At 48.5% G+C, this 27,653-nt stretch overlaps 1 protein-coding gene across 18 annotated transcripts in view; it reads left to right on the top strand.

Annotated features, from left to right (window-relative positions):
* CHD2 (chromodomain helicase DNA binding protein 2) overlaps positions 1 to 27,653 on the top strand; it is a 92,518-nt gene that overhangs the window by 47,116 nt on the left and 17,749 nt on the right. For 16 of the 18 annotated variants that reach the window (XM_084532571.1, XM_084532558.1, XM_084532566.1 and 13 more), the window contains 19 exons: positions 4,907 to 5,138; positions 7,819 to 7,905; positions 13,337 to 13,398; positions 14,755 to 14,877; positions 15,166 to 15,315; positions 16,244 to 16,377; positions 17,043 to 17,268; positions 18,083 to 18,183; positions 18,811 to 18,855; positions 19,025 to 19,200; positions 19,913 to 20,037; positions 20,554 to 20,770; positions 21,354 to 21,443; positions 22,322 to 22,512; positions 23,565 to 23,753; positions 24,099 to 24,261; positions 24,635 to 24,787; positions 25,938 to 26,009; positions 27,083 to 27,232. In XM_084532571.1, the coding sequence (XP_084388697.1) occupies positions 4,907 to 5,138; positions 7,819 to 7,905; positions 13,337 to 13,398; positions 14,755 to 14,877; positions 15,166 to 15,315; positions 16,244 to 16,377; positions 17,043 to 17,268; positions 18,083 to 18,183; positions 18,811 to 18,855; positions 19,025 to 19,200; positions 19,913 to 20,037; positions 20,554 to 20,770; positions 21,354 to 21,443; positions 22,322 to 22,512; positions 23,565 to 23,753; positions 24,099 to 24,261; positions 24,635 to 24,787; positions 25,938 to 26,009; positions 27,083 to 27,232 (2,686 nt within the window). Of the gene's footprint in view, positions 1 to 4,906; positions 5,139 to 7,818; positions 7,906 to 8,762; positions 8,887 to 13,336; positions 13,399 to 14,754; positions 14,878 to 15,165; positions 15,316 to 16,243; positions 16,378 to 17,042; positions 17,269 to 18,082; positions 18,184 to 18,810; positions 18,856 to 19,024; positions 19,201 to 19,912; positions 20,038 to 20,553; positions 20,771 to 21,353; positions 21,444 to 22,321; positions 22,513 to 23,564; positions 23,754 to 24,098; positions 24,262 to 24,634; positions 24,788 to 25,937; positions 26,010 to 27,082; positions 27,233 to 27,653 lie in introns of those variants that run through there. The other 2 variants (XM_084532562.1, XM_084532563.1) reach the window with 2 other exon arrangements.

Here is a 27,653-nt window from a genome sequence, read left to right as displayed (position 1 = left end):
AGTCTTGTGTTGCTCTCCAGGGCTAGAGGTGAGATCGACACGGTTCAATATATGTATTTTTTTACAGCTACTGTGTGTCTTGGATGCACACGTCAGCGTTAACTGATGATGCTTGTTTTTATTTTCAGGGTCTGTAGGCGTAGTGTGTATGTTTGTATATAATAGGGAACATCATATTTATAGATCAAATGTTCAGGGGAAGCATTAAAAAGAACGCAGCAACATGGCATCCAGTTCAGTCAGTGCATCCTCTCTGACTTGTCATGTCCCTTTGCCCTCAGAACCGCTTGTGTGTCTTCCAAAAGTGACCTACACACCTGTTCAAACAGTTTTGAGTCGGTGGCATGCATGGTCTTTGCTGCTGTGTGCTTTGGAGTAAATCCAGGGTCACTTCCATTACCGGGTACCACTGGCAGGCAGGCGATACTGGCAGCCCTCGCTGAAGACCTACAGGGGGTGAGAAACCTCTCCTAGTGGTAGCACTGGACCTGATGGATGCACCTGCTCTGCAGAAGACATCCTGCAGGCTTTGGGGCCAGCTGCACCACTAGGTCATGCAGCAGCAGGGCCGGTGGGCTCACCCGCAGAGGTGGGCTGACCCGGGGTTCCAGAACACGACCCCAACGGCTGTGTTGGCAGCAGGGGTTGCCACGGGGCTGAAACGCCACCGGCAGCACCGCTCGGCTCTGCCGGACGCAGGTGGTGAGGAGCCAGGCGTAGCCAAACCGCGCATCTGGCGCATTGCTGCCCAAAACCGGGGTCTCGCTGGCCCCTTTCGCCTTGGTGCTACCAAGCACGGTGTAGTGCCACTGGTCTGTAAGGGCTTGGTTCTGCCTTTACTCGCCAAGCCGACACAGACTGCGTTTATTGTTTTCTGGGCTCGTCCTCTTGTGTGCTGCTAAGTTCAGGTGGCTCATGGAGGTGCCCAGCGCCCTGGCTTGTGCTCGCCCAGGCACAAGGTGAGTGGGGATGTGGGCTATAGTGTGTGGGGTGGGAGAGGGGAGCAGGTACCCCCAGGTCCCTGCGTTGGTGGCAGCAAGCTGACATGGAGCTGGGCCTCTGCTGTTTTTTGGGCATGTGAAGCTTTGCTCAGCCCCAGGGTTAAGCGTGTGTTTGCCTGCAAGGAACGATAAACTTTGCTTCTGATGTTATCCGGCTCTGGGAGCCCGTGCCAAAGACCATTTTGAGCCTGCGCTGGGGTTATTTGGCCTGTGCTGAGGTCCTGCTCAGCTCGCAGAGCAAAGCCCAGCGGAACTTTGCTGTTTGGATTCAAACTTGTTTAGAATCAAACTGGTGAAGTGGCGCGGCCGTACCAATTCTTAAAGTTAGGAGGGGCTCGCCTTGTGGGAGGATCTGCAGCCATTAATCCTACTTTCTGCCCCTGTCTGAATTCAAGCTCTGTCCGTCGAGAGCTCAATTTTGAAGTCAGGGCAGAATGGTGCCAGTGAGAGCCCTTCCCGTGGCAGCTCTTGACTCCAGAAACGTGCTGGGTCACTGCTGAGGGACGTCAGCTTGCCTTGCCCCATCTGAAAGCATCCCCTGTTTGTCCTCCTTGAGAGCTTATAAAATGTCTTGTTGCTGTTAGCAAAGATGATCCCCTGTAAAATGAAGTCATGGTACTCAGATGTGAAATATTAAACGCTAACATGGGAGGCTTGAGACGTGCTGTAATTGCCTTGTAAACTTAGATGCCTGATTGTAAAAGGTCTTATCATTGCCGTTCAGCTACTTATTTCTCGGAAGGAATGTGTCCTTGGTAAGGGATGACTTTTTTTTTTTTTTCCTCCATCAAATCAGGAGCAGATTCTTAATTAAAACAGAATTATAGCCTAAAGTAGTTCCTGGAAGCCATGGGAGCATGTTTTGCTGAGCATTAGCAGATCGCAGTTTTTATGGGAGTTTCTCGCTTTAAGGGAGTTCCCAACGATCCAGCTGTAGTTTTGATGTTCATGGGTGTTTTTCTCTACTGAATTGGAAGGGTGTTGGGCTGCCTGACGAGGGATTTTGACACAATTAATTATAGCTTATCCCCCAGTTACAGTTTAATTGTGAGTAGGCCTCTTTTGGATGTTAACTCAGGGATGTTAAAGCAGGGCATATCCCAAAACTAGTGTGTGAAAAGAGGTATAAATCACCAGCTATGCACAACGGCAAGGCCTGCTTTGACACGTCGCGTTGCTAAGCCTTTACACCTTACTGGCAGGTGGAAGCACCTCCTGATTGTGTTGGTGGTATTTAGAAAGGATTGTTTTACAGAATTGGCTTTTAAGTATCCTTTTGCCTTGATAAAGGGATTTCAAAGTCTTTTTAAAAATTATTTACAACAGCCTTGAACAGGAAATGGCGTTTCTCATCTGCACTAGGGCAGGCACGTGCATACCTGGGCACCAGCTGTGTACCTCATCTGCGCCTTCCTCTTGGCAGACAGCTCTGTTCACATCGAGAGAAAAATGATAGTGTCCAGATAACGTGGCTAGCACGCAGGAACAATGGCTAGGCATGTGTACAACGGCTGTCCCTGTATCTTTGTCATAGAGCTTAGGGCCTTGAGAAAGAAGTTGCTCCAGAGGCCGGCGCTCATTGCTCTGCCTTCACACAAGTATTGCCGAGGCCCTGTTGTAATTCCTTCCAGCTCTTGCCCATAAATGCGACTGAAGAAAAGTATTTTCCTCTTTCCTGTGTCCCCATGGGACATGGGATGCCAACTTAATTTGTCCCGAGCCTGATGTTGCCTCTCAGTGCCGTGACATTGGAGGTTTGGCCGCCTCTAGGCACCCTCTCAGGAGGTCAGGGCTCTGTGGGACGTGTCCTACTGAGCCCTGCCCATGGAAACCGCCTGTCCCTAGCGTATTGTTTCCTTGAATGCTATGGTGATGTTTCCTAACAAAAATCCCTCGCTTTTCTTGAAAAAAACAACAACACTGGATCTTAAAAAAATTTCCAGTGAAGAGGTTTCAACACTTCTTGGAAGCAGACCGCGTTCCAGGGCTGCGGCTGAGCAGATGTTGGGAGATTTGTGACTGCGTTTGTGGGGGCCAGGGCGAGCTGTGGGAGGGCAGGCGGGGAGCTGTGAGGCCCTGGCAGTGGGCAGGGGCAAATGGCGAGGTAAATGTTGAGGGAAGGATGGGAGCTGAGTGTCACGGGGCTGTGGTGGCTGCTTGCGGACCTGCTTGATGGTCCCGTCCTGCTGGAAGGGAGCGATGCCACACCCACATCCCTGTCAAAACCGAACCGGGACAACGAAACCGGCGATCATCAGTGACAATTCATCCTCGTCTCTGCTGGAAAGTCTCCGTTTCTCTCTCCCTTTGGACGTTTTTGCCCACAGCTCCTTTTATTTTCCTTCCCCTCCCCTTTCTGCAAACACTGAGCTCTTCCACTCCAGGCCACGCGAGCTGAACCAGAGCAAACAGCCAGCGGAGCGATGAAACCCTAAGATGGTGGAAGAGGGGTGGCCGTGAAATGGCGGCCGGGAGCTTGGCCGCGTGCCCTGCGCTGGAGGGATTCCTGCAGGAGGCTCCCGCTGCGCTCGGCTGCTGCCCTCTGCCCGCTCCATCGGAGAAAGCAGCCGCAGCTCTGCTGGGGCGGCAGGGAGGCCTCTGCATCTCCCAGCAGCTCTCAGCATTCCCCTCCGACAGCGGGGAGCTTCTTTCCGCACTGGGAACGAGTCCTGTTTGCACGTGGATGTGTGTATGGATGTGTATGGACACTCACTGGCTGTGTGTAGTGATGCCTCTAAAGCACACATTGATTTCTGCCTGGTTCGTCTTTATTGAATGATATCTGTGCTACATGCTATATATTTTTTTGTCCTTGATGTATTTTGATTTTTAAATCATGAAATCCAAGCAGAGCTTTCAGTGTATCTCATTACTTCTGTAGTTGTACAAAAGGAGACACATTAAAAACCCGCTTTCCCTCTGCAAAGTTTTTCTGCCTCTTTTTTCATGATGTTATATTTGCAACGAACTCTTCAATGTAATGAAAGCATTTAGCTGCAGAGAAGGGCTGGAAAGAGATGGAAAGAGATGCTCCTTGTTTGAGAAGTTTGTAGTCTTATTATTGTCGCACTGCCTTCTAGCTTCTGTAACACTGCCTTACCAGCAAGCGTGTTATATAATTGTAAGAATTTTCTGTTTTCTTAAATTGGATTTTAAATTAAAAAAAAAAAAAAAAAAAAAAAGGGATTTGGGAGAGATTAGACAAAGGTGTTTGAGAAATTGTTTCACGGCCACCTGAAAAAGCTTGGCCTCTGTTTGTTTGTTTGTTTTGTTAAGGAGCCTGCATTTAAGTGGATGTTCTGTGTATTAACCCATTTTGATGTAAACCAAAAGGAAAAAGGCACTTAATGTTCTGCTCTCCTCTTACTGGGTGCTCTGAGCAATGCAGTCTCCACAGCATTGGTGTAATCCTGTAAACAGAGCTCTCCCAGCCACATGCTGTAAAAGCTCCTTTCCGCTTCTTTTCTGCTAAATTTACTCTTTTTGAAGGAATGTGATGTTTACCAATACACAACATAATGCATACATGTTTGGTGCTGGCCTCTCAGAAATTGGATGTTGGATTTTTGACCCCCTGGGCTTACCAGGCTTTGGAGGAGAGCCACGCCAGCGCTACTGCTCATCTGCAGTGCTACCAGGTGGCCTCTGAATTTGTTCTTATTTGTTCTGAGCAAGCCAGATCATCCCCGGAGAACCGGTGATTTTGATCAGGGCAGTGGTTTGTCACTGGTTTGGCAGTCGTACTGTCACCTGGGCATCCAACAGCTGGCCATGCAGTTCACACTCATGTTTAGGCTATTCCAAGCCTACCGTTGTAGCTTGGATGGGGCTCAGGCTTGCTCGCTGCATATTTTGAAGCTGTGACAGTACAGTTAAAATGTAATCTCTTCTCTCTCTACCATCAGTCACTCGGCATCCGAAGAAGCCTCTGGCTCTGACTCTGCAAGCCAGTCTGAGAGCGAGCAGGGCAGCGAGCAGGGCAGCGAGCAGGGCAGCGAGTCAAACAGCAGCTCGGAGTCCTCTGAGAGTCAGTCTGAATCCGAAAGTGAATCAACGGGTTCGAAATCCCAGCAGACCCCTCCTGAAACCAAAGAAAAACCGGCCTCTAAGAAGGAAAGGATAGCAGATGTTAAAAAGGTATTGCCCCTGGTGCTCTGCAGAGCCGTGTTACCCCTGTACCCACCACCAGCAGGATGTTAACCAAGCTCTTTGCCTTCCCTGACACTTGGGCCAGCCTCAGTTGCACATTGCCCCAGCAGCCTCCCCCCTCTGGTGTCCCCAAGCCCCTTGATGGCTGTTTGGTGTGTGTGCATGGCCCTGTGTCATCCTGGTGAGCAGGAGCTTGTGCACTTGCTGTGACAACCCTTTGGGCACTAGACAGGTAGCAAACGAGGGGCAAACACCTGTCCTCAATAAGTAACCCTCTCGTTTCATCCTATCCCTCCATCCTTCCACTCTTCTCTTCTGTCTCTTCTCCCTTTAAGAAGCAGTAAAGCTTCCCCATGGGACACAGCCAGGAGAATATATAGGATTGGGGCCACTTTGGTTCGTTTCCATCACTGCCCGCCTGTTTGGGAAAAAAAGGGGAAGGAAAAAGAGGACAAAAAAAAAATAACTTTGTTCTGTCCAGGACAGCTGTGTTTTTTCCACAGCTCCCCTAGCAATCCCTGCCCTGCATAAGCAGGTTTGCCTTCTGGTTCACAGGAGGAAAAGGGTTTACAGGTGTCTGATGTGTGCAGTTTGCCCCTGGTTTGTGCTGCACCTCCCCAGAGCAGGAGCTGTGCCTTGGCTGCCTGCGTTACCCAAGGGGCACCTGAGTAATGGACTGGGGTGTGGGGTGAGAAAAAAAGCCCAAATGCCCCTTTGGAGATAGGGACTGGGTGAACTGAGTTTGTTGGAGGGAGGAAAGTCAGGTTAGGTCAGTGATACTTCGTGTTGTGGTCTGTGACTGTCCTGTTCTTCATAGCTGTGGCTTGCACCTTGTGCTGCTCGTTCACGAGAGGGATTTAATGGAGAAAATTGCTAGGTAGGTAAAGAGCAGGAAGGGCAGTGCTGTCAGCCTGTTCCCCACGTACCTGCGAGGCAGAGGTGAGGGATTTGGTTGCAGTGCTCCCACTCCTCCCTCTCGCCACTCTCTGGGCTGCCTGCTAAGGTTGTGGTAAACCTCCCGTGTTCATACTGGCGAGGCAGCACGCCTTTGTAAGGCAGCTGTGGTAACACAACCTTCACCTTTCTGTTTTGCTGTTGGTAAGTGGGGACTGAAGGAAGCTGCCTTTTCTGCTGCGGGCTGCTAAGAGCACGGCCCTGACAATAAACATTAAAATTACCCCACGAGGGAGCGCATCCATACGCAAGAGGATAATTGGTGTGGATGGAACACGGAAAGGTCAGGGCACCCTCTAATGAAGGCCTCTCCCTCCCTTAATTCTGATGCTAATGGGCGTTTTCCTCAGCTGGGGCTAACCTAGGCGGGTTGGTGCCTGTTCCCCTTGAATAACCAATGCAATTAATTATATCATTGTTTATATTGTGTTGCTGTCTAGATACGCCCATGAAGGTGAGGTTCATTTGTGTTAGGTGCTATTCCGATTTGTCATGGGAGTCTGTCCTCCGTCCAAAACCTGTGCCATTTAAAAGATGAAAAGGCAGATTCTTCAAATGTTTGGGGGAGTATTTGGAATTTTTCTTTGATGTGGGGTAGTAAAACACCTCTGAATTTCTCTCTCTCTCTCTTCTTTCATGCCTGACAGATAAACACCTTAGCTATCTGGCCATTGCAATGTCAGCCCATCACTCCTTCAAGAGAAGCAGAGAAAGTGCCAGACTACAGTCTCGCATTCATCAGTCCCAAGTCACTGCTGCATCTGGCAGCCCATTTTGATTTCATTTTCCTGCCAGTGGTTTGCAGAGATGCTTGAGGACTGGAGGGAGGAGAAGCAGAAGGACAGTAAATAGGCTTAGGAAACTATAAAAGGATAAACTGTGCTGAGGGACAAGGCAGAGGGACTGTTGTAGGTGTCTGGGAGGCATGGCAGGGATTTGTATCTGCCCTGTAAAGCTTCTGATACTCTCTGCCACCAACACAGGCACATTTAAATCCGTCAGCCCATCAGTTCTGCTCTCCCCCTTCTCCTCCTGTCTATCCAGAGAGAACAAACACATGCTTTTGTACATAGCTTATTACACTGCTACAGGGCCTGATTACAGCAAATAGAGCACAACCATTCCCAGTAACCCATGTGTCCTGCGCTGCCAAACGGCGTTTGTGTTGGTGCCTTCAGGAGAAGAACAGGGTGGTCTGGTCCCTTTGCCACCTGGGATGGGTCACAGGCTTCATGTGTGAAGTTGCTGCTGGGGGCTTCTTGCCACTGGGTCCTTCAGGCAGCTGGTGAGGTTTTCTCTACGGGAAGGAATCAGGAGGGCTGTTTGTGAGTGATTCATCCTCTGTGTGGGTAGGTTCATTCCACCTGCAAGGAGTTGCCTCCTGTTGCTTGCAGAGCCTGGCTGTCCTGGCTGTCAGTGCTCTGTCCTTCAGCCTAAACGTATTGGAAAGTGTTTTTTATCTTGTGGGGAAGAAGGACCACTATACAGACAATGCTGAGATAAATCACGTCCTTTAAAGTCTTACTAAATAGCCCATAATAATCACGATCTGTTTCAGTCAGGTTTTTCAAGTGTCCTTCTACTGGTTGCTGCTGGCAAAACTCCCTAATGGTTTTATGTTGATTTTTTTTTTAACCTTGACCATCAAACCTCTCTAAAATGTCAGAAATACCTGGGGTGAAGCAGGCCTTCTGATGGTCTGTTTATTTTGCAGATGTGGGAAGAATATCCTGATGTTTATGGGGTTAGGAGGTCAAACCGAAGCAGACAAGAACCATCGCGATTTAATATAAAAGATGAGGTAAGAAAAAAAAAAAGAAAAGGTGAGGGACTATCGAACGCTTAAAAACAACCAAACCGCATCTGCATCGCCTTGTAAACACTGAGTCCTAGCCTGGTTTGTGGATTTGGAGTGCACAGCTGAGGTCCTGGTCCTGCACGTGGATATGTGTGGCCCCAGGGCTCCGAAATCAGTGGGGCACTGCTGGGCTGAGCTCTGCAGGCACTGCTCTGGGTGCCGGTGTGGGGCGTAACGCGAGTCATGCTCTGCTGTAGAAACATCCTGGAAAACACAAAACCACAACATGCTTCCGACCAGGAATAAAGGAGAGTGGCCTGAAACAACTCACAGCGATAAAGCAGGCGTTGCTGCCCATCCTGGGACGGATCGCGCTGATAAATGCGTTTGTGTGTGTTCAGCTTTGTGAGCCATCTCTTCTTTGGTTGAATATTGGAAGCGTTTTATGCTTCACTTGAAGGTGACAGTCGGTAGAGCCTGGCAGACAGACCTTCCAGTTGGTGCTTTCTCAGAGCTTCCTTTTCCCTGAGGATTAGCTGCCTTCGTTTACATCTAACAGACCTTGCGTGCAGAACTTCTCATCCGCAGACCTTCGGGAAGATTGAGTGGTTATAGAGGAAGGGAAAGAAAACCAGAGAGAGACCGAAATGAAAGCTCAGGGCGTAGAGTTTGCTCCTAAAGCGTGCAGACCAGGCTCTTTGTGCTCCAGCACCGCAGTTCGCATTCGCACACCCGAGAGGTGCGAGCGTGACGCAGGTCGCCACCACCGCCCGCCTCCAGTGCTGGACATCCCGCACGGCAGCAGGTTAGGAAGGGGCTTGCGGCACGTCATTGACTTAGCTTTTGTTTTCCTTTTCAAGTTCGGCAAAGCCCAGGCTCGCCGGCCGCCTCTCTGTGCGATGCCCCGGCGGCACGCACTGTGCCGGCGATGTCACACCCACCACAGACCTCGGCTGCAGCCCCCAGTGCCCTGTAGGGGCTCAGGTAAGTCCCGTCTTTTTTTGTTTTACAATATTACGTGGTTTTGCAAATGTTGTTTTCTTTTTCGATATCTTTATTTCTTACTACTCAAGGTACGATAAAGTTAAAAAAAAATAAATAATCCGAGATGCAAAAACTTTGCTATACCACAAAATATTGTAAAAAACAAAAAAAAATAATCCTCCCAATGAGCCCACTGCCATCTTTGTGAAAAGGAAAGCCAGAATTAACAAAATTGGACCACCCCATTCCCCCCTCTTTCCCCAAAGCAATGCTGACTGGTCCCTGTAGGGCAACTCCTGTCTGCAGCAGTCTGGTGGCGGGTGTGACGTGTCAGGAGCACAGTGCTGGGGCCTCGCAGAGAGCAGGAGATGGAAAGCCTTGATGCTGGAAGACCCAAACACCACGAGGGAGGAGGTAGCATAGCTCGATCCTGCCTGGTGCTGAGTGCTGCAGCAGCTGGCAGGAGCCCGAGGCACTTGGCACCTCTTAATCGCCTTCTTCCTTAAAGCTTCTCCGCACTGCTCCTCATTTGTCTCTGCTGAGCCCCCCCGTTTGGGCTGAAGGCATCAGACACCTCATGGAGGTCTCTGAGATGTAGTCAGAGGTGGTGGCAACTTCTGATCAATAGCCGGGCGTGGGCTGTGAAAGAGCAGGAAGCGAAAGTGCTGCTTTGCATAGGGGCACGGAGCTGCTCGGGGCACTAGGGCTGTCTCCAGGAATAAGAACACATGTGAGTTTTCAGTAAAAACTGTACTTGCCCGTATGGTTTCTTTGCAGTTAATAAATCAGCCTCAGGTTTCAGCAAGGGGAAGCGAGACGTGCAGTGCAGGTGCCTTGCAGAGTGTGCTGGGGCCATCAAGAAAGAAATATGCCCAAAACAGACACACATTTTTGGCTATAAGAAGGACGGTTTGTAATTAGAATTCGTAGTAAATGGCATGGTGCATCTGATGTGTGAAAGAGGGGCCCGGCCATTCCCCAAATACTTCATTTTTTACTGTTGAAAACAGAAAATGCCCTGCTCATTTGCATTGTGATTAATGCTCTGCCTCGCATCTTTGCTGAAAGTTCAGACGTTACCGGTATCGCCAGGAAAGAGAAGTTCAGCACGCATCAGAAAACTGAGCTGGCGAGCTGAGAGGCTCCAGCTTTTCCGCAGAACTTGGGCTGTGTTAAGCCTGAAATGAGCCAAATCCTTGCTTTGACTTCAGTGTGAGCTACGGTCTGGGGCCTTCGTGTCTCCTAGCAGGCAGGGTGAGCTCCAGAGCCCCCCTGGGCCATGCCGAGGGGCTGGTGGGGAGGACACCCTTGGAAAATCTGCAGGATCAGATCTTTAAAGCTGCTGCTGTCTTGGTGCAACGTATGCAGTGTCATTATGTCTTGTATGGCACTTCTCCATGGTGAAATACAGCACAGACAATCTAGTAAAGCTGTGTGCACTGTCAGAGCTAGGAGAGAAGAAGGAATAAGACAGAAGGAGTTGGCGAGGCATGGAGAGGGAGGGCTGATCCCTTCGGCTGGAGGTGAGGAGTGCAGGTAGGAAGAGGCCAGTCTCTAGTTGAGTTGGAAGAGTGGCATTGGAACAGTTTGGGCACATTTGCAGCGTTTGGTAGGGAAGGGGAGCTCGGGCAGGCCGGTCTTTGTGCAAATCTCCTTCCTCCTTGGCCACTGCAGGAGGGGCAGGCTAAGCCCTGCTCCGTGCCACAGCATTCAGGCAGTGCTGGCACTACAGGCTCCAAGAGCAAGCAGTGCACACCTGGCATCTCCTGCCGAGCTGCCAAAAACCCCAGTGGTGACCGGGGGCGGACGTTGTCAGCTCATCTCATGCCACTTGGGGTTGCGACGTTATCAACATACGAGTTGCAAGCGATTTCCCAACCCGTCTGCTTCCTCCTGAGGGTGGCTGCAGACAGATGAGACCTCTGGGAGGTGCTCCCAGCTCCGTGGCTGTCGCCCTGCCTCCCTTCACCCTGCAGGTCACTGCCCAGAGCCCGTGGGCTGCCAACAGCACTGGCTCTGGCTGTGCTGCGAAGGTGCCGACCTCACCCGTGGGCTGGTCTCAGCGAGTCAGCGTCGGGTTTTGCAGCCGGGTCTCAAAATGGGAATTTCAGAATTAAGATATTGCTATTTAAAAAAATAAAAAATGTTTTTATATGAATTGGTAGGAGGCAGCTTTCAGCCACAACTGGGGCTGGGCAGCTCGGGGTTGGGAAGGGAGATGGAGCCGGGTGAGGAGAGAGAAGTGATGTGGTGGGCGAGGAGAGGCTGAGTCACGGGCACGCGGGGTGGGAGCACCGGGCAGGCTGTGATGACTCAGGCTGGGGCCAGGCTGCAGCAGAGACAGCTCCGGAGGAGACAGCAGGGACTTTGTGATATGCAGCCGAGCTGGAGCCACAAGTTAGATTTTTCAAGGCGAAGAGGGAAAGATGAGTTCTCGAGATGAGCGTCAGCTACGCAGAAACAGCGGCGGAGCAGGAGAGCAGAGGCGTTAGGAAAGTGAAGGCAAAAATCTTGAAACGTGGGATTTTGGCAAATGAGTGGAGTTAGTTTCAGAGAGCGGCAAAGGTCGTGTTTGGTTTTCTCCAAATCTGGTCTTCTCTGACGCAGAGCGGGAGAAAAATCAACTGCTCTCTGCTCGGGGTTTGCCAAGAGACAGCAGAAAGTAAACACGCATCGAGGGACGGTTACTGAGAAATACACCACAGCCGGAATGACAAAGCAGCACATGTCAGGGAGGAGAAGAGAGATTAAAGGAGGAAAAAGATTAAAAAAGAAAAGCGAGGACTTTAGAACTGTGCTGTGCTGAAGCTGCAGGCTGTGGGAGGGTTTGTGCGATGCGAGGGCAGGGCTGCCCGTGCTGCTAGCTGGCCACTCGCTTCCTGGATGCTTGGACTATGAGACAGGGATCCTGTGCAGTGCAACAGGTGGTGAACGTGTTCGTGTTGGGACACCGTGCTGGAGGTGTTGATGTGTCACCTAAATCCGGCACAAAACCACCGGGAGATGCAGCTCCTGGTCTGATGTGGCAACTAGCACTCCCAATCATTAAATGGAAACACAGGCACAAGCCAAAGGGCAGTTTCTGCTGGTGAAAGGGAAGCTGGAAAGTGGAAATAAAGGCTGCAGAAAGATAGCAGAAGTGTAGGGCATGACTTTTCCCTGCCTTGACTTCTTAACACTGCAGCTCAGGCCATTTCAGGTGATCCTTGTCCGAGCACCTCTGGGCTCGGAGCCTTGCTGCTGTCCCAGGAACACGGCAGGTGCACGAGAGGGACAGACACAGCCAGAGCTCACCCAGGGCTGAGGCTGGGGTCTCTCTGGTCACTTCTTCAATACCACAGCAAAAAAAAACCACAGTGTTAAACAGAAGATTTCAAAGGCGCAAGATGCATGGAGCGAGCAGTCTTTGAGGCTTTTTCTATCGTTTTAATACCCTTTGAAAAATCTCCTGTTGGCTTCTTCGGTTTTCTCCCCAGTGCTTTGTGTGTTCCGTGGCAGGTAGCTCGGGCGAAGTCATCTGCTCGTTTCGGGGTGTTAATTGTGTGGGGATCTGTTTTTACGGTTGACCAGTTTTTACAAAAATAGGGCTGTGCACAACGAAGATTTTTAGCTATCTCAGCCCGTAGGAGTTGACGACACCCACATTTAAAATAGTTCAGCGAGGAGGTAGAATATCTCGAGATATATTTAGCCAGAAAGACTTCACTGGGGGAGGCTGGGGGGGATGAGCAGGAAGGAAAACAGCAGGGCAGGGTCTGACCCAGCCGCTTCCTCGGCTGCTTTTGCTATGGGAGAAAAACCCAGGAGAGTAAGGAGGACACTTGTGATAAGAACAGTGTATTTTTAAGGAGAACTTCCTTCCTTATAGGAAGTTTCTGTAATGAAAGCAAGGGTCGTAAGGCGTTAGTGTGAGTGCACGCACAGAAAGCCCTCCCTCCCAAACATCACAGGGCACAGAGCAGACCTGATGCTCACTTTGTGTCCTAGCTGAGCAGCCCTCTCTCCGTGGCTTTGTCCCCAGGACCCGAGCAGGGCAAGGTTTGGAGGTTCAAACGTGTCCGTCGCTGTGTGACCCCCGGGGTACCGCACGCTGCAGGGCTGCTGCCCACTGCCACCGCCAGGTGCTGGAGGTGGACGCTGGGGGGGTGGCCGTGCACATCCCAGCCCCAGCGACCCTGCTGTTGATATTGCATTGGGGCTCTCAGCCTTTTCCTGCTCTGTGCTGAGAGCAGGGGCTCCAGCCCTGCAGCCGAAGCAGCACGGGGGGACTGGTGTGGGGCTGCTGGTGGCTATTCTGTAGCCCCATCCCATTAAAACATCCCCTAATGCTGCTGTGAAAGCACTGGGGCTGCGTCCGAGGTCAGGCCACATGCATGCCTTTCAGTTGTGTCCTTGAGGACACGGTCCGGGGCGAAGCCTACAACCTGATTTTCTCTCTTTTCAATTGAAGGCAAGTAGCGAATCTGAAAATGAGAGCCCCAAACGAAGAGGCCAGAAGCAAATGAAAAAAACGTGAGTTTCTGGGAAAGGGGTTTTGAGTAGTGGCACTTTGTTTTCTTTTCTTCTGTTCTATTGTTTTATTTTATTTTTCAGAATAGTAGTAATTGTTTGACAGGCACTGTCAACTTGGAAAGCTTGTAAAATTAATTAATAATTTCAGTAATAACATTTTGGATGATTAAAATGAAGTATGAATGTGAACCTTTGGATGGCTGCAATTTCCCAACTTCTCTATTGTTTTCCCACTTTGCCTATGCCAGGGAACCAGAACAAGTCAGGTTCATTTTTTGTTGTCAGTCTTTCACTTCATTGTGTTACTTTTTCTCATTCAGGGGTACTTCAAATAGTTTAATCCTCGCTCCTCCCCCATTTTTAATGAATGGAGAATAAAATGCCAAATCACTATCTTTTTTTATCTTTTATAACCTTCTGATAAGATGCGAGACCTTCCAGAAAGGACATTTTGGATGTCCCGGATGTCCCATCAAAATATCTGAGTTCATTTAAATTATGTTTTGCTGCTGTTTCCATCTAATGAGCACCTCTGAGTTTTTCTACACACAAGTGTACTGAAGAGAGCTACCAAGCTCCCTGCTGGAGAAAACCTAAACACAGCAGGATGCCCCTTGGTCCCTGCTCCCTTTCTCCTTTCTTGTCTTTTAATTTCTCATTCAGCTGCATACAGCAGTGCAGAACAAGATGAAGGGGAATAAGGGGCAGGGACAAGGGGAATAATCCCTGTGGACTCCCCATGTACCCCATGGAGAGAGGAGGGCAGCTCAGAGCTGAATCTTGCTCCGAGTTGCTGGTGAAGAACCTGCTTACTTTCACAAGTAGCACCAGTGGGATTTGGCTTCAGCCTTGGAAACTTTACTTACTTAAAGCTAACTGGCATGAGACTTCCTGCCCTGTTTGCTGGGCTACGAGGGGAAAGTGTATCTGTGCACCTTGTGGCTCATAAACTGTAAGTGAAAGCGAGCACTTCTGAGAAATATCTGTCTGTTTGAAACCACTTTGAAGGTTTTTCCACCTCGTTTCAGAAATGCATGTGTGGAAATGAAAAATAAATAAATTGAAGTGCTTCACCACCCCGCTGTTTGAAGCATAGTCCTGCCACATGCAGTGCTGTAGCACGTGGTGAGAGCCATTCATGTTCACGGCATATTGCCACTGTGTAGCTAAGATGTAGGTGACGAGACCTATTCCTAAAAACAGAAAATTGCAGCATCAGTTCCCCCGTGCATCACAGTATTTTTTTTCTCATAATTATGGCCTGCTGGTATTAACCTAGATGGCTCGGATGCCTTCTTAGCCAAGCATTTGTGTTGAAATATGGTGGCCCTTGATGACCTACATTTCTGACCACAGAAATAAATGGAAAAGAGAGGTCTCTGGTGAAGAAGAGGATGAAGATGGAGGGGAGCAGGGCACCAGTGCAGAGAGTGAGCCTGAACCGAAGAAAGTTAAAGCAAGAAGACCTGCCCAGAGGAGGTAAGGAGTGGTTGGTTCAGTCTGTATCTGCATGTCTTTCCTGCCTGTGCTGGGGGAGAGAGGCAGTTTCTATTTGTTGCTAAAGAATGTTTTCTTCAATATTACCCTCGATTATGAGCCTGTGGACCTAGTTATTGTGTGAGCGATGCAGTGGTTGCCATGGTACTTAGAACAGGCTAAGTCTCTAGGAGTCTCATATTTGAAATTTGTGCTTTTTTAAAGGCTTACCAACATGGATGTTTATGTAAAACCCACTGTATTATAGCTTTCTGCTAATACTTATTTTAGAACAGTGGCCAAAACCAACGTTAAAAAGCCTCACAAACCCCAGCGTGGGAAGAAGAGAAAGAAACCGGACTCATCTGAAGATGATGACGACGATGAAGACGATGAGACCCCCAAGAGACAAACTCGACGAAGAGCAGCCAAAAATGTCAGGTAACGAGGAGTGTGAGGTGGCTTGCTGATGAGAGCTGGTGGGCTGGGGAAGAGGGCACCCCAAATTCCCTGCCCCAGGCACTTACAACCTGTGTGACCCCGCAGAGAGACCCTGTAGATATCTGTTGCCTGAGATGGGGCTTTCAACAGGTTCACGTTGCGAGCATCTGACTTCTCTTTGTCTTGGTTTGCCAGCTGTAAGGCAGGGAATATTTGCCAGTTTCTGTTAGGGAGGCACAAGGAGGTTTGCTTAATGTTTCTAAAACACTCTCAAATGAGATTAAGAATTGCACATAATAGGTTAAAATGAGTAGGAGGGAGCAGCTCTGTTAGACTGGGGCAATTGTCTGAGATGGCTGATAAGTAATTCCTTAGGACAGAGCATTGAGACATGGTGGAGGCAAAACATTATCCATTCCCCAATACACCTTCTTGCCTTCTGGCAGTCACCTCAAAAGGGACTTGCAAAGAGCCAGCAGAAGAATATTTTTGGGTTGTTCACTGTTCATCAAAGATGAGATGTGTAGTTCCTAGGGCAGCGTAGCACCTGAGCAGCCTTTCAGTGCTCTGCAACCTGTGTTATTAAATGTAAAATAATCTGTCACTGGATAGAAGAGGCTTTGTTGGTGGTCTTACATTGCTTCTGCTGCAGGGATTGCTCCACTTCCTCATGAAGCATCTGGTGTTGGCCATGATCAGAAACATTACATGGACATGATGCACTATTGCTCTGATAAAGCGTAGCTGCTATCTGTGTGTCTCAGGGAAAAATACTGAATGGCTGATTTAAGAGATGCGTGTGCTGAACATGCACTGAGCCCCAGGATAAATGCTGGAAAAGGCTTGCTCCGCTCCTTGCCACTCTGTGTGTTTCTGGACTGGGAAGAGTCAAAGGCTTTTTTATCAGTTTGGTTTTGATCTTGTTCAGTTACAAAGAAGATGATGATTTTGAGACGGATTCTGATGACCTGATAGAGATGACTGGGGAAGGAGCTGATGAACAGCAAGACAACAGTGAAACTATTGAGAAAGTCTTGGACATCAGGCTTGGAAAAAAAGGAGGTGCGTAGCTCTGGAAAAAGACTTTATTTCTGATTTCAGTCATGCACTCTCTGTTTCTCGTCAACTGGTCCAATGCTTTTGCGACTTTGAAGCCTTCCAGTGGGGCTCAGGGTTATTTCAGTGCTCTTCACACTTTCGCCTGTGCCTCTTATTTCTTCCTTCTAGCAGCTTTTGTAAAAATCTACCATTGAAAAACCTAAAATGTCAAGTTTATGTGCTTGGCAGCTTTCTTTTAGCGTGCACGCATTTTAAAGATGCAGTCATTGTTCTGCAAGTTCTTGCTTTTCTCTTCCTTAAAAGATAAAATAGCTCTTCCAGTAGAGTCAGTTTTCATAGCTGCATTGACAAAGCCACAATGGAAATAAAGCTGATGTTTTGTTCTCATAGCCTCACAAAAGTGTTTTTGTAAAACTGAACGGTCTTGGGTATTTTCAAGAGACCTTTGAATTATATTTAAAGAAAAGGCATTTATGATAGAGAGATTTAAAAAGATCCTGTTGTGTGGAAAACTTTTGTATGCCTGTCTCATTGGGTGGAAGAATCCGTAGAATATTCTTTGTGCTGTCACAAAGGATGCATTAGAAAAAATAACTTCCTCCTCTAACGCAGTTCATGTCCAGTGCTTTTTAACAAAGGTACCAACTGCAGCCTGATTTCTTTTGCAGCCACTGGTGCTTCCACCACAGTGTATGCAACTGAAGCCAATGGCAACCCAAGTGCTGACTTTGACCCTGAAAAGGATGAGGGAGAAGTTCAGTACCTGATCAAATGGAAAGGCTGGTCATACATCCATAGCACATGGGAGAGTGAAGAGTCCCTGCAGCAGCAGAAAGTCAAGGGCCTGAAAAAGCTAGAGAACTTCAAGAAAAAAGAGGAGGAGATCAAGCAATGGTATGCTTTACTTCGACCGATGATTTCGCCTTGGGAGAATCTTTTAGCCAGAGGTTTTACACTGTCAGGGCTGAAAACATTTGATTTTTTCTTGCAAAGCATATTCCATCCAAAGCAACTGTTTTCAGTGTGCAACACTCGTGTCTCTTTGCTTGTTGATCAACATCCCCATCATAGAAATGATGCCTGTGGCCATGGTATTAAAAGAGAGAGGAGACAGAACTTCACATATTGCCAATTCCCAGGCTTATAAGTTGGGTAGCTGACAACAAATAAAAGGTGTGCCTGGCCCAGGAGGTGGCATAAGGGCTCATGGATAGCAGTGAGACCTTGCGTGCTAAACCAAGCAGCTGTGCTGGAAAACAGGGCTCATCACAGGGCAGGCTGTTGAATTTTGCTTTGCAGGCTGCTTCAAGGCAGCCTTGTTAATTATGGGCTCGTCTATATGTACGTTTTTGTCTGACCTCCCCAAGAAAAATAAAGGGGGCTACTGTGTGTTTCTAAAGCGATAAAGCTGGAGTAGGAGCTTCCATCCCTGATTGTTCGATTCAGATTTTTGTGGCTGATTCTTGCAGCAGGATAAGGAGTCATTTACCAGGGAGACAATATTAGCCTCTATGACATTCGCTTCCCAGTAATATTTTATAATTATAGGAAACTTTAAGAAATATAGATATCAAATAAGCAGTAGTCTGCTTCAGTGACTTAATTCCATAACCATATAAGAAAATAAAATTTCTATACATTGCCTCAATGAGCATTATGACGTTACAGAAGCATTATAATCTCTTTTTATTTTTCTTTTTGCATATAGGCTGGCCAAGGTATCCCCTGAAGATGTGGAATATTTCAACTGCCAACAGGAGCTGGCTTCAGAGCTGAACAAACAGTATCAAATAGTGGAGAGAGTAATTGGTAAGTGAACCCAACGCTCTTGTAAAGGGGTGAAGTAAGACTTGGGAACTTTAATTTCTACTGACAGCAAAATGAGCATAAGGCTCCCTTTTTCTCCTTTTATTCCCATATCACTGGAGAATTAGTGTGTGAGATTTAGGGACTGAACAGTAGCTCTGCAGGTTTACAATTATCTATCTACAAGCAATGCTGGTCACTTGCCCTTTTCTTGCTTTGAAGTATGGGATGATACACCCAGCTTCCAGGGGCTCACTGAAGTTGCTGCTGCTGGTGAAGTCTTTTGACTTCAATCAAGGTGTTTGCAGAAGCACAGGCCTGGTGCTGTCAGGACTACTTTCCGTGACATTGTGGTTAAGGATGTGGTTAGGCTGCAAGGCAGCTCAGGCGTTAGATTTTCATGATTACTTACTTATTAAAAATAAAAACGGGGCTTAGCACTTCACTATTATTACAGAAGTATCAGTCAGAGGTGCCGGCATCCAGTTGCTTTGGGAATTGGCCTGGAGAGTTGTTTAACCTATTTCCACCCAATTCCTCTCAAAAATGCATGTGGTCCTCTGTCTGTCCTGCTCCCCCTGCTGGCTGCCAGCACATAAACCCTTGCTTCCCTTGTGTCTCCAACCACAGCCGTGAAGACCAGCAAGTCTGCAACGGGGCACGCTGACTTCCCAGGTAAAGGAGCACTCTTTGGCCTCTCTACACTTTTCCTATTAGCCAAGACCTGTCTTGTGGTTGTAGGGGTGGTTCAGACTGCCCTTGTGAACTACGCTTGTGGTTCAGCCACAGAACCGCAGTTGCTGATGTTTGGGCTTTTTTTTTTTGGTGTGTGCATATTTTGCAGCAAACAGTCGCAAAACATCCTCAAATGACCCTGAATACCTGTGCAAGTGGATGGGGCTGCCCTACGCGGAATGCAGCTGGGAAGATGAGGCTTTGATAAGCAAGAAATTTCAGCACTGCATTGACAGCTTCAACAACCGTAACAACTCCAAAACAATTCCTACCCGGGACTGCAAGGTTTGCTTGTTTCTCTTCTCTCCTCTTGCTCTGTTTCTCCAGGCTGGGTGATGACACAAACAATAGGAACATAAAGTTTTGTCAGGATAAATGTCAGAGAACATGTCCCCATCTTCCCACCAGCGTTTGAATCGCTGTCTGCTGTTCTTGTACTTTAGACAGAGATGTGAACCCCTTTTGGTTTCATTTGCTCTGCACAGTGAGCATATTATGTCCCCCTGCGGAGTGAGAGGCTTAATTAATCCTTGCAAAGTGCTTCCTCCTCAGGAGGAGCTGCTGTAGCCAGGCAAAGTTTTAATATCAGTTGAACGGAAAAACAGCACAGCTGGGGAAAGAGGAAGTCTGCAAGACACTGATACAGTGGAGGAGAGGGATGGAGACAGTGGGAGAAAAAAAAAAAAAACAAAAACAAAAACCAGAAAAGGCCAAAAAGGAAAGTGGAACTTGTTCCATCCAGTGTACATTATGTACAGCTAATTGCACTCTTGGGAGGACTTGCAGCTCTGATCATCAGAACTGGAGGAAGGCAGGAAAACAGAACACTGATGAGTGGTGTCTGAACTGCAGACACAAGAAGTGGCTAGGAAAACAAAAATGAACATTAGCTGATGAGCCAATCTACATTCCTCACCAAACCCACAGATTTCATTGCTGAATTTTCAGCCTTACCTGGTCTTTTTCTCCAGTGGGCTTATGGTGTCATCTTTTTCAGGTACTGAAGCAGAGACCAAGGTTTGTTGCCTTGAAGAAACAGCCTTCTTACATTGGTGGTGAGAACCTGGAGCTGCGAGACTACCAGCTGGAGGGCCTCAACTGGCTCGCTCACTCCTGGTGCAAGTACGTACGGATGCTGTCTGAAGCTCTGGTCAGCACTGCAAACGAGCCACACTTGTTTTGGGTCTCCTGATTTTTATCCCAGTAGGATTTGGCCCTCTTGTTCTCAAATGAGGTCTTTACCAAGCCTACTTCTGCAGCTTGAAGTATTTAAAGTTTTTTCACACCCAGTTGCATTGTAGGTGGAACAAGGAAAGCAGAAAATAATTGGTTTCTGCCTCAGCATGCTTGCACACTTGTTGAAGTCTTTGAGAAATGTCCTTCTAAAATTAGGCCACTGGTTCCCTTCTCCCTGTGTCTTCATCCTTCCGTGCCAGTTTGAAGTGGTTGTAATCTGCTCCTTTTTGCAAGCTGCTGTCTGGATATCTCTGGGATCCACTCACAAGTGTTCATACAAATGTTTTTGCACTGCTCTCTTTCTGTCTGTTGTGGGTTGCTATTTGTGCTAGCGCACAGTATGTTAGCAGTGGCACAAACACGTAGTCAAACAGTATTTGTGTGTGTTCTCTTCCTGCACAGGAACAACAGCGTGATCCTGGCTGATGAAATGGGCCTGGGGAAGACGATTCAGACAATATCATTCCTGTCGTACCTCTTCCACCAGCACCAGCTGTACGGCCCTTTCCTGGTGGTGGTACCTCTGTCGACTCTCACCTCGTGGCAGAGAGAGTTTGAAGTGTGGGCGCCTGAGATAAACGTGGTAGTTTACATCGGAGACCTCATGAGCAGGAACATGGTGGGTAATCAGAAAGCGGAGGGCGTGGGGTTGGATGGAAATGCTGGGTGCAATGCAGCAGCTTCTGTGTAGCATGTGTGTGTGTGACATGCCATCTGCTGGAGAGTACCGACAGTCCTGTGGGTAGTTAGAGCTGGTTGTAGCTGAGCACTTGGGTGGAATTCCCTGCTGTAGGGACTTTGCTACCTTATTTTTCCCCCTTAGAGTGAGCACAGGAGTACTGGCCTCCCCTAGAGGATCTGGAGACCACTAGGCTGAAACGTGCTGCAGGGCACAACTGCCGACCTCGTCCATCTGCTCTGAATTATTCAGACAAGGCGGCACACAAATGTTGTGAGTCTAGTGGTGGCAGAAGTGGCATGGTGGGGGAATGTCACAACAGCAAGTTGTTTGACCTTATTTTGGTGCTTGTGTAAGAGCCATGCGTGCAGTAAAACAAGCTGCTCCTTGGACACCCTTTGCTCGTCAAATGTCACGTTCAGCAACAGGGCTTGGACTCGGTTGGAGTCTCCAGCTATAGCTACACTCAAATAACACCTGTTAACTCCTTCCCTTCAGTAATGTTGGTTGTCTCCTCTTGCAGATACGTGAATATGAGTGGATCCACTCTCAGTCTAAAAGGTTGAAGTTCAATGCACTTATCACAACATACGAGATCCTCCTCAAAGACAAGGTGAGTAATGGGCCAAGGGTGTTTTATTTAGGTCACCTCTTGCTTGTAATTGAGGAAGCCACCCTCTGAGTGGGTTGGACAGAGGGTAGAGGGTGTGTGGGTAGTGGGCAGAGGGTTTGTTGGACACTCGCTGCATATTCACCCTGGTACTGTGGCAGTTGTATTAATTTTTATAAGACACCAAGCAGAGCTGTAGTGGGATTTTACCTGGTTTAATTTAGACTAGTTAAGAGGGCAAAACATTACAGTGAACTGCTGGCACAGGGCTTCCAATATCTGGATTTTCACACTTAGGCAAAATCTGTCTGCTTAGGAAATAGGCATCAACTCTGTCAGTGCATCATCAGGTCCTAGGAGAAAACAAGAAGCTTAACACTAGTGAAAAAAAATAATCAAAACTCTCAGGTTGCCATAACTTACAGAGTTTTATATATAGCTATATATAAAAGTGTTATATGCTACTGCTCTGATCATGTCAGTGAGGCCAGTGCCATAACAGGGCCCCATGGCCATGGAGAGAGAGAGGAACTGGGGCCTGGGAGAGGACTGCATTCTCTGGGTAAAGAAAAGGTGGATCAAAATAGATGTACTTGCAGGAATGCCATTCAGACGTGGCAGGAGTGCTAGGCAGTGTGGCTGTTTTTCACCGTTACAGCAAATCAACTATGGTGTGGGCACCCTGGTCCCCAAATTTTATTTTTAAGAAACTCCTGTGAGCCCAACTCCTTTGGTGGGTTCTGCACAGGGGCTGGGGCAGGACTCCCTGGAAAAGGAGACACGACAGCGCTTTGTGGCCATGGAGAGAGAGGCATGAGCAGTGTGGTGGGACTCATCTGACCCAGCATATATATATATGTATTTAAATTCTTTTCCTTCAGGCTGTTTTGGGAAGTATTAACTGGGCCTTTCTAGGCGTGGATGAAGCCCATCGGTTGAAAAATGACGACTCTTTGCTGTACAAAACGTTGATTGACTTCAAGTCCAACCACAGGCTGCTGATCACCGGCACCCCACTTCAAAATTCACTCAAAGAGCTCTGGTCCCTGCTTCATTTCATCATGCCAGAGAAGTAAGTCTCCTTTTGGAGAAAGACTTTTTTGCTTCAGAAAATACCTTTGTGTGTCTTTTCTTGTCCATCAAATAGACGGAGGGAGAGCAGAAAGACAGAAACCCTAAATTAAACTCAGTGGAATTAGACTAGTGAAAAGGGAACAAACACTTGTAGGGGAAATGAGAGGTTAAATGACTAACACAAAGAGTATTTCTGGCACCAAATTGAATGGGGAAACCTAATACATGTCTTTCAAATCTGTTTGCTGTCTTAGTGCCATCTCTAAAAAGCTAAACTTGTTTTAAGCAATCATCTCAACCATTTTTGAGGTTTCCGGTACAATGCGGTTCAGCCATCCTCGCCAAACATTTTTATGGCGGTCCCTGGGAGTATTGCTCGAGGACAGTGGTGTCTAGCTGATTGTTTGCATGCCCACATTATAACAAATGTTTTGTTTTCTTAAAACGAAATGGGCTGTGTGCAATGCTAAGGCTAGGACGAGCATGCCCCCAGACTCACCCAAATGATGTTTGACTGTACAAAGAGCTATACCCAAAATTCTTTTTGTTGGAACACAGAAAGATTGAAAGCAGAGATTTAAGGTCTCATGAACAGAGAAGAGCAGTTCTCCAAATTTCAAAGGAGCTGTTAGAGGAAGCAGCAGTCCAAAAAAGCCATCAGAGCAGTGTAAAACAGAATTTGGTTGTCAGAGCCCTGCCTAAGGGGTGGTTGATGTGGGACTTTCAGAAACTGCTACTTGGTAAATGCTACCAGGAGACATCGGAGGAGAATATTGGAAAGCCTGGGATTTTTGGAACTGGGAGTCAATGAGGAGCTATGGAGCTCAAAGATAAAATATTTGGAAGGTACCTAAACCCGGAGAGCTTCTAGCTGTGCTTCCAGCCTGTTCAGTTAACCAGAGTAGAGCAAACATTTTATCCTCCACTGTGTCTCCATCAAACTGGTGGGCTCTTGTCTTGTCGTGCAGTGTGAGCATATCTGATATGTGCTCTTTGATACCATGAGACAATATTTTCTGACCCCTTTCTACTACTGATTTCTGTTGCTAGGTTTGAGTTCTGGGAGGATTTTGAAGAAGATCACGGGAAAGGTAGAGAGAACGGCTACCAGAGTCTTCACAAAGTCCTGGAGCCCTTTCTCCTGCGCAGAGTGAAGAAGGATGTGGAGAAATCTTTGCCAGCCAAAGTGGAGCAGATCCTCCGGGTGGAAATGTCTGCTCTGCAGAAGCAGTATTACAAGTGAGTCGCTTATTAAGTTACTGGGAGTACCGGCAGAAATGGGAGCAGCTTTCTGTGTGACTTGGGAACATGTTTTGTGGAATGCATTTTGGGACAGTAAAGCTCCCTGCAGAATTGTGGTGCTGTTTAATATTTAACCGTAATACCATCAAGAGGAAAGTAAGATCAGGGTTTCTAGTGAGGAGGAAAAAGCAGAATCCTCTGGAGGAAGTGAGGAGAGATGGAGGGAAGAGAGTAGACTGATGCCTGAACTAGGATGTCCCTGTGGGTTTTGCTCCTCTCAGGCTCCAGCATGCCTTCTTTGCACTGTGAAGTGATTTGGCCTGTTTATTTTCCTGCCTGTAGGTGGATTTTGACAAGAAACTACAAGGCTCTTTCGAAGGGAACAAGAGGGAGCACATCTGGTTTCCTGAACATTGTGATGGAGTTGAAGAAGTGCTGCAACCACTGCTACCTTATCAAACCTCCCGAGGAAAACGAGAAAGAGAATGGCATTGAGACCCTGCAGGTGGGCAGCGCTCTTGGTTATGGCTTTTCCTTAACTTTCCCCTTCCTCCCATCCTCTCACCAAGATAAAACTAGGTGAGGCTTTAGCTTCAGCTGCCCCTGTCCATTGGAAATAGTCCTCACAACTGAGGCGCAGGATCTCCTGCCCTCCCCTTCCACCATAGGCAACATATTGTGGGATCTTGTGGAGGAGGTGTGTGCAGTATGAGACTTATCTTGTGTGTGTGCCTTCTGCTGTGTGAACCCAGGTGATTTGATTAGAGAGGTGTGGGAGAAGCGTGGCTCCCAAAGAAGCAGGTCTCTGCGTGTCTCTGTGTGGTATACACAAGGGTAAGGTTGGAAAGCATCAGCTGGACTGACGGTTACTTCTTCAGTCTCTGATCAGGAGCAGTGGAAAGCTAATTCTCTTGGACAAGCTGCTGACCAGGCTGCGAGACAGAGGCAACCGAGTGCTGATCTTCTCCCAGATGGTGAGGATGCTGGACATCCTGGCAGAGTACCTGACTATCAAACACTACCCTTTTCAGGTGAGAAACACCAGCATGGAAAACAGTGGGGTTCACCTGAAAATAAGGAGGGAGCCTGGGCAATGAGAGGCACTCAGGTTCCTGGAGGCTGGGCTGACTGGGATTACAGGTGGCACTGAAATACACTGGAGGGAACTGGGAGGTCCCTTCATTTCAGTGTGGCACTCCAGGAAGGGAACATATGGAGAGGCAGAAACCAGCTGAGAGCGTGGGACGCCTCGCTCACTGTCTGATGCTGCCCCTTGGATGTGGCACTTCCTTTTTTGTGGATGTTTTGCCTGCTGTAAGTGGGCATAATGATGTATCCTTTGAGAGCTATAGACAAGGACTGCTCTTATAATGGCTTGGTACTGCTGTTCATAAAGTAAGAGTCTAAATGATGGGGAGAATCCTGTACAACGGATTCAAACACTTGTTGGTGGGTGTTAATCACTAAACCAACTTGTGGATTGGACACCCTGCCTAACAGAAACCCCTTGTACTCCGTGATCCATTTCTCTAGCTGAGATAACTGATGTGCTCATGTTAAAAGCCCTTGTGTGCAGATGTCCCTACATCTACCAGCAGGTGGTTTTGTGCAGAGGGCTCTCAGCTCTGGAGCTTGCTTCCCTTGCTGGCTCTCTGAAGCTATTTAGGGATGTTGATATCCATATTTTTTCAACCTGAGGTGGCTAATGGGTCCTGGGCAGTTTGTTTCTGTCTGACTGATGCTGGCTAGCCAGCCCTTTTGCTGTTTTTCTGGACTTGTACCACTTCCTGAAGGTTGCTGCGAGGGACACGTTCCCAGCATACAAGACCTCAATAAATTAAGCCCCATCTCTGCAAAACACCTCCTCTGCCAGGCCCCTGCTTTGGCCTTCGTCCCGTGATAAACCCTGAGGAGAGGATAGCAAACACAGAGATCCTGGCTGGGAGCCTGTAACGGGAGCTGCAGTGTCACCCGCTGCGTGACTGCTGCCCGAGCATGCCCCCCTCCTGCCCTCGCACACAGCAGGTTAAGGCAGCCCAGTTCCTTTTAATTGGTGGCTATTTTTAAGGACTAAATGCTACGGGCAGGGGAGGGGGCTGTCAGCCTCCCAGAACTTGGGTGCCACGGTTCCTCAGGGCTCCTTTACCTTCTTTCTTTTATCATTATTGTCGATTTTTCCAGCGCTTGGACGGCTCGATCAAAGGGGAGATCCGAAAGCAGGCGCTGGACCACTTCAACGCCGATGGCTCTGAGGTAGGGCAGGGGGGATGTTCCGGCCTCCCGAGGGGTCAGGGTGGGCTGCAGGTCCCAGCTGCCAGGAGGGGATTAAGTTCAGTTCGTTTCTTTTTACAGGACCCCTGTCACTTTTAAAGATGTAGCTACAGCTTGTTTTGCACCCATCCGTATTGCTTGTTTTAAACCTCCCACACCCAAATAACGGGGCTGCAAGGCACAGCTCCACATAGTCCCAACGAGGCCGGGAAGAGCCCGAACTTAGCAATTCTCTCCCTAAGGTCTGGGGAATGAGACGGCTGCTAAATAAATCCTCCACTCTGCAGCTGGTTTGGAATATGAAATGGCAAAGGGGAAGTTTGAAGTGTGGGCAGGCAGTGGGGTCTGGTGTCGGAGGTGAGTCTCCGGTGTAATAGGAGAGGGCATCCCGAGCCTCTCCTGGGGCATGCTGACTCACAGGGAGGGTGCAGGGTGCTCGCTTTCGGCCATCTCCCAGCCATGAGAAGTGTCCAGCCTCACTCCAGGATCCTGGACTGAGGGCTGACAGGCGATGCAGAAGGTGCTTCGTGGTGCTGGGGAAGGTAATAAATAAAAGCCAGGAGGAAGCAGCAGTGGAGGCGGGAGAGCAGGGAGCAGGAATGCCCGTAGAAGCTGTCCTTTCCCCTCTGCTGGGGGCATCCACCAGGGCTCAGACATCCCGGCTCTGTCCTGGCAGCCTGTCCCCTTGGCAGTGACTCAAACAGTTCGTGTTCGGAGCTGATCTCACCCCCAGCGGGCTTCAGACAACAAAAAGCACGTGTCTGCCTGCTGCCTTCGCAGGGGGCTGGTGGGCATGGTCTGACCTTCGGAGGTGACTCCAAGGTGCCCTTGCCCTGAGCTGTTTGCGTTGCCCTCCCACAAGGATGCATGCTGGCCCCTCCTGGAGCAGCACACCTCTCCCTTCTGCCTTGGCTTTGAGCCTTTTCCTGCTTTGTAGAGAAGTACAAGCACACCACAGCCTCCATCCATTTCCTTGCACAGCTCTGTAGTCACAGTTACTGTTTTACGTCCACAGTTACGGGCTGGCTGACTTGTGTGTTGTTTTCCCCCTGTAGGACTTCTGTTTCTTGTTGTCAACACGAGCTGGAGGACTAGGAATTAACTTGGCCTCTGCTGACACTGTCGTTATCTTTGACTCGGACTGGAACCCCCAAAATGATCTTCAGGCTCAGGCTCGGGCTCATCGCATCGGACAAAAGAAGCAGGTCAGGAGAGTTACCTGGCTCATTTGCTCTGCGGCTTCAGCAAGTACATGTAAATGGGCTCCCCCCTCGCCAGAGCTGCTGAAAACATGGCCTTTTTGCCCCCAAACCTCGCCCCAGCACCATCAACCCAAGAGAAACTCATTTAAAGCCAAGGAAACCAAAAATTGGCCCAAACTGTTGGCTTTTGGTTCTTGTATAGTTCAAAACCAAGAACCCAGCTGGGGGCATCACACTTCTTTGCCTCACTCTGCCCTAGAAAGTAGGATATCCTTCTTTTTTAGGGTTTTATTAGATACATGAAAAGTTTGATGCTAATTTGGATTTAGAGTGATTTTTTCCAGAATATTTTTATCTTACATACACTACAAGCTCTGTGTTAACCAGTCTGATATTACATGGTCCCCCTGAGATACAGAAGAAT

Source organism: Aythya ferina (genome assembly GCF_964211825.1).
Source record: "Aythya ferina genome assembly, chromosome: 11".
NCBI classification, from domain to species: domain Eukaryota; kingdom Metazoa; phylum Chordata; class Aves; order Anseriformes; family Anatidae; genus Aythya; species Aythya ferina.
The sequence above is the reverse complement of the archived record's forward strand: the minus strand, read 5'-3'. Positions and strand labels throughout refer to the sequence as shown.